General features: G+C 48.3%; 1 protein-coding gene across 1 annotated transcript; it reads right to left on the bottom strand.

Annotated features, from left to right (window-relative positions):
* Positions 1-1,102: 1,102 nt before the first annotated feature.
* On the bottom strand, positions 1,103-15,657 carry irak1 (interleukin-1 receptor-associated kinase 1). Its single transcript, XM_069680736.1, has 15 exons — positions 15,350-15,657; positions 13,199-13,366; positions 12,997-13,119; positions 12,453-12,535; positions 12,081-12,248; positions 11,192-11,256; positions 10,596-10,707; positions 10,169-10,290; positions 9,832-10,045; positions 6,313-6,381; positions 6,157-6,232; positions 5,970-6,064; positions 2,996-3,593; positions 1,764-1,862; positions 1,103-1,599 (listed from the first exon to the last, which is right to left on the bottom strand). The coding sequence occupies exons 1-15, from the start codon at positions 15,459-15,461 to the stop codon at positions 1,520-1,522; spliced, it is 2,184 nt and encodes a 727-aa protein (XP_069536837.1). The 5' UTR covers positions 15,462-15,657; the 3' UTR covers positions 1,103-1,519.
* Between the last annotated feature and the right edge of the window lie 2,446 nt (positions 15,658-18,103).

The raw sequence follows: 18,103 nt of genomic DNA, 5'->3' as shown, positions 1-18,103 counted from the left end.
GGCACCAGCTGGACCTCAAGGTACCAGCAGGACCTCAAGGTACCAGCAGGACCTCAAGGTACCAGCTGGACGTCAAGGCACCAGCAGGACGTCAAGGCACCAGCTGGACCTCAAGGTACCAGCAGGACGTCAAGGCACCAGCAGGACGTCAAGGCACCAGCAGGACCTCAAGGTACCAGCAGGACGTCAAGGTACCAGCTGGACCTCAAGGCACCAGCTGGACCTCAAGGTACCAGCAGGACGTCAAGGTACCAGCAGGACGTCAAGGCACCAGCAGGACGTCAAGGCACCAGCTGGACCTCAAGGTACCAGCTGGACCTCAAGGTACCAGCAGGACGTCAAGGTACCAGCAGGACCTCAAGGTACCAGCAGGACGTCAAGGTACCAGCTGGACCTCAAGGTACCAGCAGGACCTCAAGGCACCAGCTGGACCTCAAGGCACCAGCAGGACCTCAAGGTACCAGCAGGACCTCAAGGTACCAGCTGGACGTCAAGGTACCAGCTGGACCTCAAGGCACCAGCAGGACGTCAAGGTACCAGCAGGACGTCAAGGCACCAGCAGGACCTCAAGGTACCAGCTGGACCTCAAGGCACCAGCAGGACCTCAAGGTACCAGCAGGACCTCAAGGTACCAGCTGGACCTCAAGGCACCAGCAGGACCTCAAGGTACCAGCAGGACGTCAAGGCACCAGCAGGACCTCAAGGCACCAGCAGGACCTCAAGGTACCAGCTGGACGTCAAGGCACCAGCTGGACCTCGAGGTACCAGCTGGACCTCGAGGTACCAGCTGGACCTCGAGGTACCAGCAGGACGTCGAGGTACCAGCAGGACCTCGAGGTACCAGCTGGACCTCAAGGCACCAGCTGGACGTCAAGGCACCAGCAGGACCTCAAGGTACCAGCAGGACGTCAAGGCACCAGCAGGACCTCAAGGTACCAGCAGGACGTCAAGGCACCAGCTGGACCTCAAGGTACCAGCTGGACCTCAAGGTACCAGCAGGACGTCAAGGTACCAGCAGGACCTCAAGGTACCAGCTGGACCTCAAGGTACCAGCAGGACGTCAAGGTACCAGCAGGACCTCAAGGTACCAGCAGGACGTCAAGGTACCAGCTGGACCTCGAGGTACCAGCTGGACCTCAAGGTACATGAAGGGTTAGTTCAACGTGTGAAGAGGCAATTGTACCTGCGTGTGAGCCTCAGTGCTGATCTCAATGAACTGCTGCTAGTTTGGGTGTAGTGGAGGGAGATGTTCCTGATTGACAGGCAGACAGATGACAGAGAGAGAGAGACAGGTCAGCATCACTTTGTGTTTCAGCACAAAGCAGCTCTGGTTCCTCTTTAATGTCCCATCACAGAGTCAGAGAGGAAACAGGTGAGACGACCCAGCAGCTCCTGCAGCACTGTAACACATCAAGAGGAGCTGACAGCTGGTCGTCAGGAGGAGGCGCTGCTGTGCGACGCTCTGCTGTGCGACGCGCTGCTGTGTGACGCTCTGCTGTGCGACGCGCTGCAGGGACAGTCAGTGATGTTGAGCAGGAAGATAATCCAGCTCATCGCTCTCCTCCGGTCCTCTCGCCTCCTCACAGCTCCTCCCTCCATCTGAGGAGACGCAGACACAGACAGAGGAGGCTCAGATCTGATGACATGATTTTGATTCAGTTTGTGGCGACACAGGTTGGACTGAGACGGACATGAATATAACATATGACACAATGAATGACACTGAATGACACCATGAATGATAATAAAGCGTGTGTGCATACAGAGGTCGTCAGCTGACAGCAGCTCAGGTGTCTGGATCCTCCCCTCCTCGTACAGAGTCGTCTTCTGCATGAAATGCTGCTTACTGGGGTTCATGTGGACTGAACACATGGGACAGACAGACACAGGTGTGACTTCATTTATATCTCTGATCACATTTCAAAATAAAAGCTTCCAGTTTTAATAGTTATCTTTAAAAAAGTCAAGTTGAATTTTCTAGAAATGTATCGAGACACAAATAATATTTAATCTCAACTATCTCCTCAATTACTTCCTTCAGTGACGGGGGGGGGCAGACCCAGGACCAGGACCAGGACAGTGTGAACATTAAGTCTGTCTTCAGCTCTAACCAGATTCAAACTAGTGATAAATTTAACAAATATCTCCTCAGATAAATCTGTGTTTCACATTTAGGCCCAATCCCAATCTCCACACTCACGGCTTTCCGTGAGTCCACATGTCTGCAGACTTCCCGCATACTTTCCTGTGGGACTTACCCAGAGTTCATAGCGAACTTGGTGACGTATACAAACATGATTGTCCAGCCCCCCACTAAATGTAAACAAACATTCGTACATTGAAGTCGTATTCAATGAAGTTTGAACAAAAAAATAATAAATGTAAACAATGTGAGCAAGGACGGTGACGGGAACGCAAAAACGTTTATCTGTGAGTGACGAACATCAATGCCTTTCTGACTTTAGATAGTTTGTTGAATAAAGCTGATCTCATCTTAAAATATGTAAACACTGTAAGACACACACACATGCTGCAGCGCGGCTTTTTTACTGATTGGATTTAATGGCCCATCTGGTTTCCAGGCAACGTGCGGTGTCATGCTCGTGTGTCCCACTCCTCATTTTTATGCAGTTCTCAAACCCTCACGCACTCACGCACTGCACGCCTGATGCCATTAAAGTCTGTGAGTGTTCAGTACTCAGGCTGTAGGGTGGAGATTGGGATTGGACCTTAGTGCTCGTAACGTTTATGAGAGGATTCTGACTATGCTAAGCTAACAGCGCTCTGTTGTCTTACTGTATTGAAATGTGATTTTAAATCTCCCAGATTGAGGTATTTCTTAAACAGCATTAATAATGACTTTAAGCTGCATCCATATTACCTCCTTTAGACATTAGCATGCTAACATTACCTTTGTCAGCAGCAGTTAGAGGCTGTAAACAACCTGTTATCTTATTAAAGACTGATGTCTAAAGTTTCCCGTATGTGTTTGTACCTGTGGGCCCCGGGGACGAGGAATGCAAGGACCCCACAGGTGAGAGGCTTCCTGGGACACTATAGAGCCCTGCTGTGGCTCCCCCTGTGGCTTGCCCTGAACTGTCACCGGTGCTGCCGGGCTGGGGAGGGAAGTTATACTGGTCCTCAGTGGGGACAGAGGGCTGGCTGAACTGGGGCTCAGATTGACTCTGATACTGGTCTCTGGTGGACGGAGACGTGGACCTGCAGCTAGTCCCGTTAGATCTGCACTGGGAGCGAAGGTCGTACTGGGAGAAGCCTCGACTTTCATCTGTTTCACACGGACCCACAAATGAGGATGAGCATGGGGTGAGGGAGGAGGAGGAGTGCAGCGGGTCAGGAGGGGTGAGGGAGCAGAAGGAGGAGGAGGAGAAGGAGGACATGGAGGGCTGGTAGGTGTCCTCCAGTGGTCCCAGTTTGGACAGTTGTTGGGACAGAGCTCCCACACTGGAGTCCAGGGGGTGGGGGGGTCTGGGTAGGGACTGTGAGGGGGGGTGAGGATGAGGGTGATGTGGGGGGGAGGAGGAGCTATTCTTCTTCACCATGTTGTTGCGGATGTCCTGAAGTTTGCCAAACACCTGAGAGGAGAACAGGGACATGAGGAACAGAAGAGGATCCGAACAGGAGCCCTGAGGAACTCCAGATCACATTAAATTATTATTATTATTATTATTATTATTATTATTAAAGAGTTTTCATGAAGGGGCGTGGCCTCGGCTGAGGGTCAAGTTTTTTTGGTAAAATGCCAAAAACAGAAAAGCATTGAAACTCCCATACACAATGTTGAATCTTATTCATATTTGACATATATGACAAGAGTCCCAGCCTGAACACAACTACATGAAAGATTTTCCCATTAGGCATAGCGCCCCCTACTGGAAACAGGAAATTAAATGTTTTTACTCTACAAGCCCCTCCTCCAAGGTGGTAAAACACATCAACATCAAACTTTGGCCCGGACAGCCTTAAGACCTTGATAAAGGTTTGTGAAAAAACACAGTGAAGTTTCAACGGCGAGCGTGACTCTGGCGGCGCGGTGAATATTTTGCCATGATGCCTCGCCATAACATTTAGGCTGTGATATCTCGGCTGTACTTCATCATATCTGCACCAAATTTCATGTCCTTGATAAGAGTCCCGCCCTGAACAGATATATGTACATAGTATTTTTTTATGATAGCTATAGCACCACCCACTGGTGAGAGCCCGTGTCAGACCTCATATATACGAGGGTATATATGAGGGTACTGCCCTGAACTACTCATAGCTCCACCTATCGGTAAGAGCCATTAGTAACTCTCATATACAATGTTCAATCAGCTTCAAATTTCACATGTATGATGACAGTCTCGGTCAGAACAGATCTACATATAAATTTGGGGCATGCTGATAGCACCACCTACTGGTGCAAAGCCAAGGCTGCCTCACACCCCAGAGACTACTCAGTATTGGACTGTCAGAACAATCTGTCTGTTGGTTTGAAAATGATTCATCGAACAGATCACAGTGTGTGCAGGCTGAAGGCATCACCTCTAGGTCTCTTGAAATAATAAATGGCGTGCCCCAGGGCTCAGTCTTAGGGCCACTGTTATTTACAATTTATATTAACAGGATCATAATTTCATATTGTTCCCAACGGAAATTTTCACTTGTATGCGGATGACACTGTTATTTACTGCTCCGCTCCAACACAGTATCAGGCTCTCTGTCACTTTCAAGATGCCTTTGATACTGTACAACACACTACAACACACACTGACATTTAAATTGATCGTGAATCCCGATAAAACAAAACGCATGATGTTTACAAAATCAAAGACAAAGCCTCTGAACCTGCCATCTATTGTTACATTTCAGGGAGGTGTGATCGAGTCTTCTTATAAATACCTGGGCTTCTTAACTGATGATTCGCCATCTTTTAAGCTTCATATTCAGCAGCTCGTTAAGAAGTTGAAGCTGCGGCTTCTGTTTCAGAAACAAATCAGGTTTTTCTTCTGCAGCAAAAAGAAAACTGCCACTGACTGACTACAGTGACGTTTTATATATGCATGCACATTCTCAATGCCTTCCCTCTCGGGACACTGCACACCACGGCGCATTGAGGTTAATTACACATCTTAAGGTCCTTACTCATCTTTGTTCCCTGCATGCTCGAGGTGGCTAGCCGGCATTGTCCGACCGTAGACACACTACAAGATAATCAGGCTGATTTGGGGCCTGATTCCCTCCTTCTGACAATCGTAATCAAAGTCCAGATTTTTTGATGGTTTTAAAGATGATCTCTCAGATGTTCCTGTGGTGTGAGGGATGTTCAGAGTGATTTTACTTTCCCCGATCAGCTCAGAAGAACGTCTTGGCCGCACCGATTTCAAATCGTATATATTTAATATGTTCAATATTTACGATCTGATATCCTGTTGTGTGGGGGAACCCCGAGCACAGCCGAGCACGCTCTCTGTGGATCGTTACGTGGAACCAAATGATCAGGAAGCGAGCTGACTGAAGCAGGAAGCACAACAACCGCAGCCATGGCGATAAACGCAAATGTGCAGCATAAAGTAACATGTGCAGCCTGTGTTCGCGCCGTCTCCACCACTTCATCCACACTTTGTTCCTTTTTCTTCCAGAATTTTCAGTAAAAAGTCTTCGATTCTTCCTGCCCGTCGTCCGCCATGTTTGTTTACTCTAAAGTCTCGTTTGAGCGCGTGAGATTCAGTGAGATTTGCAGCTGAGAGAGTCGGACTCAGGCTCCAGGTTACATACATTTTAATAAATAAAAAGAACCTGTGTGAGTTTGATCAGCTGCGTTTCTTCATGTGGTTAACACAGTTCACAGTGCAGTGATAAACAAACACACCTCTGAGACTGACGTGCTAACCTCAGTGTGCTCAGACATCTTTAACATGTCACATGGAGCTGAACACACACACTGACACACTGACACACTGACACACCTGGACCATGGCCGGCCTCTTCTTCCTGTTCCTGTTCAGACACGTGCAGGCCAGAGCCACCATCTCCATACAGCCAGCCGGCTCTGCAGCGCCCCCTGCAGACACACATGAACACAGCAGCTGCAGATTACAGGAGGACACACACACACACACACACACACACACACACACACACACACACACACACCTGAGGTCAGCTGGTGGTCCAGCTGCTTCCTCCACGAGTCTGCTGGACTGTCCTCCACCTCCTCCACCAGGTCCTTCTGCACCACCAGAACCAGATCAATGAGCCTTACTGTGTGTGTATGTGTGTGTGTGTGTCTGTGTGTGTGCGTGTTCTGACCAGGTATCGCTCTCCTGACTTCCTGTCTCTCTCCAGAGCTCGTCGACCTGTCAGGACCTCCAACAGCACCTGAAACGCAAACATCGTCATGACTACCTGTGCGTGTTTTCGGGATGTGCGTTGTTATCGGCAAGTTATCGGCAGGTTATCGGTACATCGGCAGACGTTTGAACAACGTTTGAATTCTGCATAAACGCTCCACGACTCCCTAAAAAAGCTCGACGTAATGCTACGACATGAACTCTGCTGGAGCGTGTGCGCGCAGCACCTGAGCGCACAGCACCTGTGCAGAGCGGCTGTTTTTATAGCCGATCAGTCTCATTTACTCAACACTGTGAAAAAGAGTACACTCTCTGTCATTCCCGGTGGCTTCACACCGCTGTACAGTGGTGCTGTGCTCTTCGTTTCACGTCATCCTTTGGACAGATTTCATTTGACGTGTTTGTTCAGTGTGGCAGGTAACATGAGCCCTCGTTGTGGCTCAGGATCGTCACACAGCCCGTCCCAGCTGTCTGAATGTTACACTTTTATTTGAAGGAAAATGTTACACACAAATAAATCTGGCATTTGGTACATAACCTCAGTTTAAGTACTTCTCTAATATTGCCCATTAAAAAGCACTGTGTTATGTTATATCTGCATCTGCCAGTGGGCCGCTACAACCAGAGCAGGCATGACATCGATTCCACTACAGGGACACGTGATGTTCTCTGTAACTACGAGGAGAAAAACATCCTAATATATAAATCCAACATGGTGCATCCCGAGTGTTATTATAAAACAAGGTCTTTATTTAACAGGTAGACTACAGGGCGGCTGTGGCTCAGAGGTAGAGTGGGTCGTCTCTCTCTCTCAATCAGAAGGTTGGGGGTTCGATCCCTGACTGCTACAGTCACGTGTTGAAGTGTCCTTGAGCAACACTGAACCCCAAATTGCTCCCGGTGGCAGAGCCGTCGGGTCTGAATGTGCATAGATCTGATTGGAGATGGAATCAGTGTGAATGAGTGAATGTGACGTGTTTCACAGAGAAGGCTTAAGCCTCGTCCCAGACTAAAATGCCCGTTTGAGCGGTCTTAACTTAAAGCGACTTGCACAGACTTCTCTGAGAGTCATAGACTCAGACCGTTCTGGATTAGCTGATGGCAAGAGGGAAGCTTAGAGCTACTCTCTAAACTGAAGCGTAAATGAATCCTTCAAAGAGGCAGCTTTAACTTCTGCTTAGGCCTGTCTGTGAAGAAGCATGGACTATTCTGAATATCTAAATGAAGACAGACATGCACCTCAGAGCCAGACGAGTACTTGTGGATAAGTGTGATCGCAGTGCTGCACAGCTACCTGAAGCTGCACTCCCGATCCTCCAATGGAAGCTCAGGTGTGCCCATGGCTGAGGCCGCAGTGACCAACAAGGACTTACATACAGAGATGCTTTTACACTGAAGCACAACCAGAAGAGATTTAAATATGGAGCGTCTTCATTCTGGATTAGTTTACATTTAACATGTGATAGTGTGTGAGAGAGGACATGAAGGCCGTAGTTTGTGTTGATTAAAATCCTCCATCAGAAGCAATAAACTCATTTGGTCCTCAGTATGAAGGACGAATAAAGACGACACAGACAGCGGGATATATTTAACATATATATTCATCACGTGTGCTCAGGTCTGAGCCGAGCTGTCCGAACCGTCATCGTCTGGTGTACAATTCACCAGTATCATATCGCTCTCTTCTGGGGCCTCATTTATAAAACAGTGCGTAGAATAAACTAAGAATAATTCAGATTTATAAAACCTTCACCTGTTTCATTTTATAAATCACAGTCCACCTGTGAATGAGCCTCTTGTTCCGCCTTCCACACGCCCACACTACACCCTACATGGGCGATGCAAAGCACCTCGTACAAATGAGCCGGCTGATCACAGGAGGTTGTTCACGGTGAATCACGGAAACAACCGAGAGGAAGACGAAGGTGATGACCTGTCTGACAGCTCGAGGTGCTCGTGACGGGGGTGTTACAGCCTTCACGTAGTTCACCAGCAGCAGCATTACGCACGATATCTTTACAGAAAGCACATTGTGACTGAATGTTGTCTGACAGAAGTCTGATCAGTGAAACGCACGTGGTTTAGTTGTGACGAAGACGACCTGCTCGGTGTTTGGGGCTGATTAAAGGGACGTGTGATGACTGTGAGAACTCACTGCTGTATTTGTAGACTTTATTTATTCTCATTAAGTATATATTTATTCATTTGTTCGCTGCTGTCTTAACGGTGCTCGTGTCATATTAACGCTCAGGTGTACGTCTGCTAAATGACATTGGAACATTTACACGATCCATATGTGCAGGTAGTGAGGATACTCCCGTGGAGGTGACAGGTGAAGGCAGAGTGTCTGACGCGCACTGAGCGCCTGACGGCACAGTCGTGATCAGTTACTTAAGTCACAATATCTTTATTAAAGCTCAAAATCCTATGTGCTGATGTAATAATCTTTAACTCTTTAACGCTTTCTGATGTGATTTTTGGATTTCTACATCCGAGGATTCAGGCGGTCTCTCTCTGCACTCGGGGGGGCTGTGGAGGTGACACAGTGCTGACCACATAATGAGCAGACTTGCATTTAATATTTGCTTCTATATTTTTAAATTGAAAGGTGCTTATGGAACACGCGTCACTACAAGACGAGTACAAATAACACTGATGGTGACGTGGCTCGCTCAATAACGTTTGATATTTAGTGACGTGTGAAAGGCGTCAATACGCAGCCTGGCTTCAGTTCACCGCCTCACCATCTGCGTCACCAGTGTCCCCCGTCTCCATGTTGGTACGCATGGGTCCGAGCTGCCGTGAGGACCGCACAAGTTTGTTTTTTATAAATCCCAAAGTTTGCTTTGAAAGTGGCGTCCGCCTTCTTCTGTGCGTACGCTGCGTTTCTAAGCGAGGCCGCTGCTCTCTGCGTTCTCTATTGTTCTGACAGCAGTTGAAGGTTCTTCACAGCCTCTGAAGGCAGACTTCATTTAAAACACTAACAATGATAAACATATCTCACAGCCCGACCACTCTCCTCCTGTTGCTCAGCGAACGCTGTCTGACTTTCACTTACTGTTGTGTTTTAGTCAGACTCACTAAAGTATGTTGAACAAGTTCCTCTCCAGGTTCACACCAGTCACGCTGTTTTTAGATCCCTTTCCAGGTTTTTCTGAGCACCATTAGACCAACAGCATGCGCTCATACTTCACCTAATGAGGCTTAAGCCTGCTGTTCTCTGGTAGGCTTACTTACTTGACTCCAGGACTCCTTAGTCACAGACTAACTAAGCTAAACTTAGGCCACGTCCATGAAAGCCACTTAGATTTCCTGGTGTAACTGGTACACATTAAGGCCGGCTCCTGGCTTAATCAAAGCCTTGTCTGTGAAACCGGCCCATAGTGTGAAAGAAGCTTGACTAGAAAAGCGCTTTATAAGGACAGTCCATTTACCAGTCCATTTACTACATTTCCCATCAGCCCCTGCGGTGTCTCACCACTCCGAAGCTGTAGATGTCCACGTTGGTCCCCAGCTGTCCGTCCCTCACGTATTCCTCCGGCAGGTACGCCAGCGTCCCCCGAACTGTCTCCGTTTTACCAACCGACAGCGTCTGAGCTGCCGAGCGCCCTGACGAGCCGCCGCACGCAAACCGAGCCAGACCGAAGTCTGCCAGCTTCGCCACCAGGTGCTGGTCCAACAGGATGTTAGAGCTGCATACACACACACACACAGGGACAATGAGTGACTGATGACGTTCACTAAAAACAGGGTCAAACTGGAGATGACTTAATGTAGGTGTGATGTCATGTGATGTCATTTGATGTCATAATGACCTCTTGACGTCTCCATGGATCAGAGGTTTGTGTTTCTCGGGGGGGTTGTGGAGGAACTGCAGAGCTTTTGATGCTCCTTCAACGACAGCGACTCTCTGAGACCAGGAGAGGGTGCCACCCCCCTGACACACACACACGCACACACACACACGCGCACACACACACACACACACACACACACACACACACACACACACACACACACACACACACACACACACACACACACACACAGTAAGTGTGTTTGTGTGTATAGACACACCCAAACAGATAACATAAGGACACAAACTTGATGCTGGAGTGTTCATCTCTGTGTGTGTCTTGGTACATGTCTAAGTGTGTGTGTGTGTGTTATGTTGTGTATAAATGTTTGGAGTGAACTGTGTGTTTGTGTGTATTATATTGTGTGTATTATATTGTGTGTTACGTTGTGCAGCTGGTCGTCCAGAGATCTGTTGTGCATGTAGCTGTAGATGAGACACACACACTCGGGTCCCTCACTGAAGCCGAGCAGATCCACAATGTTCGGGTGTCTGAACCTACAGAACAGATCCACAGATGTGACCTTTGACCCCATGATGTCAGACAGATCAGTGACATGTCAGAGGGAGTTTCACAGGGACAGGTGTGAGACGGTCTAACCAGCTGCTCTAACAATAATAATGATCAGTCATTAATAACCGTAGCTAGGTTTAATCTCATCCTGTTGTTCTGAAGACGAGCTGAGGCCCCGTTCACACGTGAAGTCAGGACGTGAAGTCAGGAGGTGAAGTCAGGAGGTGAAGTCCGGACGTGTAACAGACGTGTCGCTCTTCGGGTTTCACGCGTTCACATGATATATGCGTCATCACCCCGCCCACTGTGAATGTTCCTGACTGTTACCTGCTGCGTTCACACACGTCTACATGTGAAGGTAACGTACAGAGAGGGTTCACCTGAGGAACATCCTGATCATCATCACATGTCTCCGATGTCCCTGTGTCACATGACACCTCATCACACGAAGAGAAGAGTCACACTCACATGGTCAGTTGGTTCACCTCAGTGTGAAAGCTCTCTTTCAGCAGGGTCCAGTCCAGTGCACAGTCCTACAATAACAACAACAACAACAACACATCAACAACACAATCAATCAATCAATCAACAACAACATCACTGACCAATCACAGAGCACTACTTGTCTTCCTGTTTCCTTTGTAACAAATGATTAAAGTCGAGCTGAAACAGCATCTCCAGAGTATCTAGCTTCCGTATCGTGACGTGTTTCCGAGTGAAACAGGACGTGCAGGCGAGACGTATCATTAGAGGGATTTGATTGGATCGTTGAGAAGTGGGCGTAGACAGACGTTCTCCACAGCGCAGTAGCTAGCTAACTGACCGAGTGTCTTGGTGCTCTGCGGCTAAAGGTTGCAGATTGATTGACAGGTGGATGTCATGATATTATTGGTTGAAATTGGTTGGTGCTAGCTTACTGAGCACACGTGATATTTTGTTTTACAGGAAGAAAAAACGATCAGATTTTGATATAAGAATACGAAGAAATGGATTTCCTGTATTTTTTGGCCGCTCGATGTGAGCGACGTGTTCTAAAAGGATTAAAATGACATTTTTCATTTCACCTCGACTTTAAACTTTCATCCACAGAACATTGATGTGTTGTGACCCCTCAGGTATGTTCACGTTCCACAGGTGCTGCAGCGCACTGATTGGACGAGAGTAACACCTTGACACAGAACTCTAAAGGTGTGGTCACATGACACGTCTGTTTCCCGTTTCAGTTTGACCTCTGGCTGCTGCTGAAAACTCACAGGTCAGAGGTCAAATCTTTGATATCCATGGCTGTGTCATGTGACCGTACCTTAGCCCCACCCTCTCTGTGACTCATGGGTGATCTGTGCTGTGATTGGCTGACCTGTTTGAGTCTCTTCACAGCACAATCGGTGTTCTTCAGGGTCGCTCTGTACACTACCCCAAACCCCCCCTCCCCCACCTGCAGGGAGGGGGAGAACCCGTCCGTCCCAGCATGCACCTCTTCATACGACCAGCACATCACCCCGTTGCTCCATACCACCAGGGGGCGCTGTGGGACGACATCACCACTATCACCACAACATCACCATTATCATCATCATGATATTCATTGTTACTGACATCATGCTGTGTGTGTGCGTGCGTGCGTGCGTGCGTGCGTGCGTGTGTGCGTGCGTGTGTGTGTGCGCGCGTGTGTGTGTGCGCGTGTGTGTGTGTATGTGTGTGTGTGTGTGTGCGTGTGACTGTGTGTTACCTTGGGGGGTTGTTGTATGTTAGACTGCAGACTGGAGGGGGGTGGGGCCGGTCTGGGGAGGGGTTGTCCTCCTCCTGTATCTACTGAAGACAGAACACATGAAGAAGAGCAGAGATGACATCATCAGAGTCACCGACCAATCACAGCAGGAAAGTGTAGAGTGTGTCAGCAGGGTCACAGAGACATTTTTACATCCTGTGTGTCTGAGCACCTTCTGAGTCACAACATGCAGGTGAACTGACAGCAGCATCAGCCAATGAGAGAATGAAACAATAATAATAATAATAATAATAATAATAATAATATTAGTCATGTCAGACAACACATGTAATAGTGTCAGACTTTATGATCCTTTGAATAGAAACACAGACGTCTCACTCCTCTCACTCCTCTCACTCCTCTCACTCTTCAGGGCTGTTTGGCCCTTTTGGCCAGCTGGCTTGCCATACCTCATTTTTTATTGTAAAAACTGTCTTAACAAATGAAAATGTGGCGTTTAACCAAAAGGAAACATTCAGGTTCAGACATTTTACTCGGGACATACCTCCTAACAGTCTGCAGGTGCTCTCTGTGGGCGGGGCCTCAGACTGTTTGGGAGGTGGGTCAAATTGAGGGAGAGACGAGGGAGGAGGAGGAGGAAGAGGAGGAGGCTTCAGGCTGGACGTCCCTGCACAGACAGAGAGAGATAGTCAGCTGCATTCACTGGTCAGAGGTCATCTGAGGTCATCTGAGGTCAGTGAACTCACAGCCCAGGACGACATCACGGGGGCGGAGCAGCTGCAGACGCTCCAACAGGTTGATCAGCTCGCTGACACGCCCGTTCCTGTTCACCCATTGGGTCATCACCCAGTCGGTCCGCCTCTCCCTCCTCTCAGCCAATCGTAGGGAGGTCTGATCACAGAGGACCACTGAGGCTGAGAGGGACAGACAGGAGAGAGACAGACAGGAGAGAGACAGACAGAGAGACAGAGACAGGCAGAGAGAGGGACAGACAGAGAGAGAGACAGACAGGAGAGACAGACAGGAGAGAGACAGACAGAGAGAGAGAGAGACAGGCAGAGGGAGGGACAGACAGAGAGAGAGACAGACAGAGAGAGAGACAGACAGAGAGAGAGAGAGACACAGGCAGAGGGAGGGACAGACAGAGAGAGAGACAGACAGGAGAGACAGACAGAGAGAGGAACAGACAGAGAGAGAGAGAGACAGGCAGAGGGAGGGACAGACAGAGAGAGAGACAGACAGGAGAGAGACAGACAGAGAGACAGAGACAGGCAGAGAGAGGGACAGACAGAGAGAGAGACAGACAGGAGAGAGACAAACAGAGAGAGAGAGACAGGCAGAGAGAGAGACAGACAGAGAGAGAGAGACAGGCAGAGAGAGAGACAGACAGGAGAGAGACAGACAGAGAGAGAGAGACAGACAGAGAGAGGAACAGACAGAGAGAGAGAGAGACAGGCAGAGGGAGGGACAGACAGAGAGAGAGAGAGACAGGCAGAGGGAGGGACAGACAGGAGAGAGACAGACAGGAGAGAGACAGACAGAGAGACAGAGAGAGACAGACAGGAGAGAGACAGACAGGAGAGAGACAGACAGAGAGAGAGGAACAGACAGAGAGAGAGAGAGACAGGCAGAGGGAGGGACAGACAGAGAGAGAGAGAGACAGGCAGAGGGAGGGACAGACAGAGAGAGAGAGAGACAGGCAGAGGGAGGGACAGACAGAGAGAGAGAGAGACAGACAGAGAGAGGAACAGACAGAGAGAGAGAGAGACAGGCAGAGAGAGGGACGGACAGGAGAGAAAGACAGGCAGAGGGAGGGACAGACAGAGAGAGAGAGACAGGCAGAGAGAGGGACGGACAGGAGAGAAAGACAGGCAGAGAGAGGGACAGACAGAGAGAGAGAGAGACAGGCAGAGAGAGGGACGGACAGGAGAGAAAGACAGGCAGAGGGAGGGACAGACAGAGAGAGAGAGACAGGCAGAGAGAGACAGACAGGCAGAGAGAGGGACGGACAGAGAGAGAGAGAGAGAGAGACAGGCAGAGAGAGGGACAGACAGAGAGAGAGAGACAGGCAGAGGGAGGGACAGACAGAGAGAGAGAGACAGACAGAGAGAGACAGACAGGAGAGAGAGGGACGGACAGAGAGAGAGACAGGCAGAGAGAGGGATGGACAGAGAGAGAGAGACAGGCAGAGAGAGGGACGGACAGGAGAGAAAGACAGGCAGAGGGAGGGACAGACAGGGAGAGAGAGACAGGCAGAGAGAGGGAAGGACAGAGAGAGAGAGACAGGCAGAGGGAGGGACAGACAAAGAGAGAGAGACAGGCAGAGAGAGGGACGGACAGGAGAGAAAGACAGGCAGAGGGAGGGACGGACAGGAGAGAGAGACAGGCAGAGAGAGGGAGGGACAGGAGAGAAAGATAGGCAGAGGGACGGACAGACAGAGAGAGAGAGACAGGCAGAGAGAGGAATGGACAGAGAGAGAGAGACAGGCAGAGAGAGGGACGGACAGGAGAGAAAGACAGGCAGAGAGAGACAGACAGGAGAGAGAGACAGACAGGAGAGAGAGACAGACAGATAGAGAGAGACAGGCAGAGAGAGGGACGGACAGGAGAGAGAGACAGGCAGAGAGAGACAGGCAGAGAGAGGGACGGACAGGAGAGAGAGACAGGCAGAGAGAGAGACAGACAGACAGACACGAGAGTATTATTATATTATAATTAATAACAAACAGTACTTATTAGAATAAACCGTTGCTTATTAAGAAGCAGGACTCTCAATGTCTCCCCACATTAATAATAAGTTTAAAATGTGTCCCCAGGTGAAACAGGTAACGCCCTCCCCTCCCTCCGTGTTAGCCTTTAGCAGTTAGCACATAGCTCTAGTTCTGGTTCTGACTCACCGAAGCGAGTCCAGTCTAGGTCCGTCAGCCCGTCCATGACCCCGCAGAACTCGATGTAGACGGAGGCCGGCAGGTCGTAGAGGAACAGTCCTCCCGGTTCTCTTGCCGACATCTTTTACTGGCTGAAGCTTCCTCTCTGAGGCTAACAGCGAACAGCGACACGCCACGGGAGGGCGGGGGGGGGGGTTCACACCGGGACCCGAACCTCTCAGGTGACACCAGAGAAGCCCAGAACCAACTTCAAAAACTTGAAAAACTCTCAACAACATAAGAAGTTAAGCTCTTCCGCTGCTTCCGCCCTGTGCGTCACAAAGTCACTGCAATAAGAGCCGCTTCCGGTTGGTAGCCCTTAGAAATAAAAGCCCCTCTGCGTTGTTAATAAAAGTTATACGTCACATGACAATAGAAGCCTATTCCAAAAACTGTGCCTAAAAAAGGGCCTGTCAGTGATTGTAATGATTAGAATAATGAGTTAGGAGTATTTAAGTGACACACGCTGCTCTCTCTACAGGAGCACAACACGCACGCACACACACACGCGCACACACACACACACACACACACACCTCAAAACAGTCCTTCAAAACTTTACTTTACAAATACTGAATATTATACAAAGAGGTCACTAACACACAAACAGGTTGGGTCAGGATAAAGACACTTTGTGATTGTAACATTTAGACAAATTGACCAATAGGAATTATGTCTTCAGTGACATCATCACATATCAGCTGGTTAATGAGATACACACTCATTAAAGTCTGAAGGACATCACACTGAAAGAAGAAGAGGATATTACACAGAGGGTCTGTATGCACATGAAACATCAGTGAGTTATTTACAGTGTGGATCATAAAGCACTGACACACACACACACCTTGGCCAGGTGTTATTTTTTTATTTACACCAGCATCTGATTGGTGCGTCTGTACACAGAAACACTCACATGAACCAGGTGAGGACATGACTACAGAGCAGCACGACAGCACAGAGAGAACACGTGTGAACATGTCTGAGGTGTTTTAATATAAATGTCTTTTTTGTCTCAGTTTATCTGGCAGCTGAAGAGAGACAGGAAGTGTGGGGCGTAGAGAGTGGGGGATGACATGCCCCAAATGATCAGCAGACTGGGACCCATCTGTTACATAATTACATATTTTTAATCATATTATATATTTCAGCATCGTAGCACTCCTCATATTTGCATGATTGTCTTTCGTAGGCTTGTACATATTAGTGTAATATTTAATTTTGAAGTGCACAAAGTTAAACCCGCGTCAGGTTCCTTGTATGTGTGCATACCTGGCCAATAAAGCTGATTCTGAGTTGAACCTGTGATCAGTGTGTGGAGGACCGTGGCCTCTGTACGTGGGGCGCCTGCTCTACATACTGAGCTAAAGCAGCGTCACATCTGTGTTTCTTTAAGGTGTATTTTTCAACATCCTGTTCTTATCACACATTTACACCATTTACTGCCACTATCACATCCAGCTGTATTATTTTATTCAGTTATTTATATGTTATATTACCAGCATGTCCCTATACTCTGTATGTGTACTAAATAAATATGTATTCGTATGTCATGCAAACGATGTGCTGCATAATTTTATTTTAACTGTGAACTTAATGATTCAGTGGAATAAATGTTCAAATCAGACTATATATAAACACATGCTGTGGTTTTTACATTAATGTATAATACTGTGTATTTATACACTGATTTATACTGGGGCTTTTATTTTGTTAAAAGACTTCCAGAGTGATAACTCTCTGCGCTCTGACTGACGTGAGTCATTTCCATGTTGGTACTAAGGCAAGAGTGAGGTTCTTACTGTAATCTGACATCAAACAAACATGAAGTGTGTGTGTGTGTGTGTGTGTGTGGGGGGGGGGGGGCTTCCTCTTCTTCCAACTGAGATATTTGTGACTTTGTGGTTTTTGGGCGCCTGAATGCACCGTTTGTTCTTACAGCTAACTTTGTGAGGACCTGTTAGCATTGTGAGGACCTTTTAGCACTATAAGGACCTGTTAGCATTGTGAGGACCTGTTAGCAGACCTGTTAGCATTGTGAGGACCTGTTAGCAGACCTGTTAGCATTGTGAGGACCTGTTAGCATTGTGAGGACCTTTTAGCACTATTAGGACCTGTTAGCATTGTGAGGACCTGTTAGCATTGTGAGGACCTGTTAGCAGACCTGTTAGCATTGTGAGGACCTGTTAGCAGACATGTTAGCATTGTGAGGACCTGTTAGCAGACATGTTAGCATTGTGAGGACCTGTTAGCAGACATGTTAGCATTGTGAGGACCTGTTAGCATTGTGAGGACCTGTTAGCAGACCTGTTAGCATTGTGAGGACCTGTTAGCAGACCTGTTAGCATTGTGAGGACCTGTTAGCAGACATGTTAGCATTGTGAGGTCAATGATAATCATGTGTTTTTGACTTCATGGAGCTGCAGAATAAAGAAAACCTCGGGTGTTGAATCAGGAGACCTGTTACCTGCTGAAGTTTAAACACCTGAGCAGGTGAGACACAAACTTCAGCTGGACTGTCACATGTTCTCCGCTCACTGAGCAAAATGTGCTCCAAGATCACCAGCTGTGCGGGCACATGAACAGTTATCTGTGCTGCCCCCTGTTGGTTCCGTAGCTCCCTGCACCTCCTGCAACCGCACAATGATCACAATAACATCATTATCATTATCACAGGTAAGAGGAAGTACCTGCTCACACCTGGACCTGGAAGACAGAACTCCT

Source organism: Semicossyphus pulcher, unplaced genomic scaffold (assembly GCF_022749685.1).
Source record: "Semicossyphus pulcher isolate SPU_LCO1_2020_fin unplaced genomic scaffold, fSemPul1.0.p SCAF_40, whole genome shotgun sequence".
Lineage (NCBI taxonomy): Eukaryota > Metazoa > Chordata > Actinopteri > Labriformes > Labridae > Semicossyphus > Semicossyphus pulcher.
The sequence above is the reverse complement of the archived record's forward strand: the minus strand, read 5'-3'. Positions and strand labels throughout refer to the sequence as shown.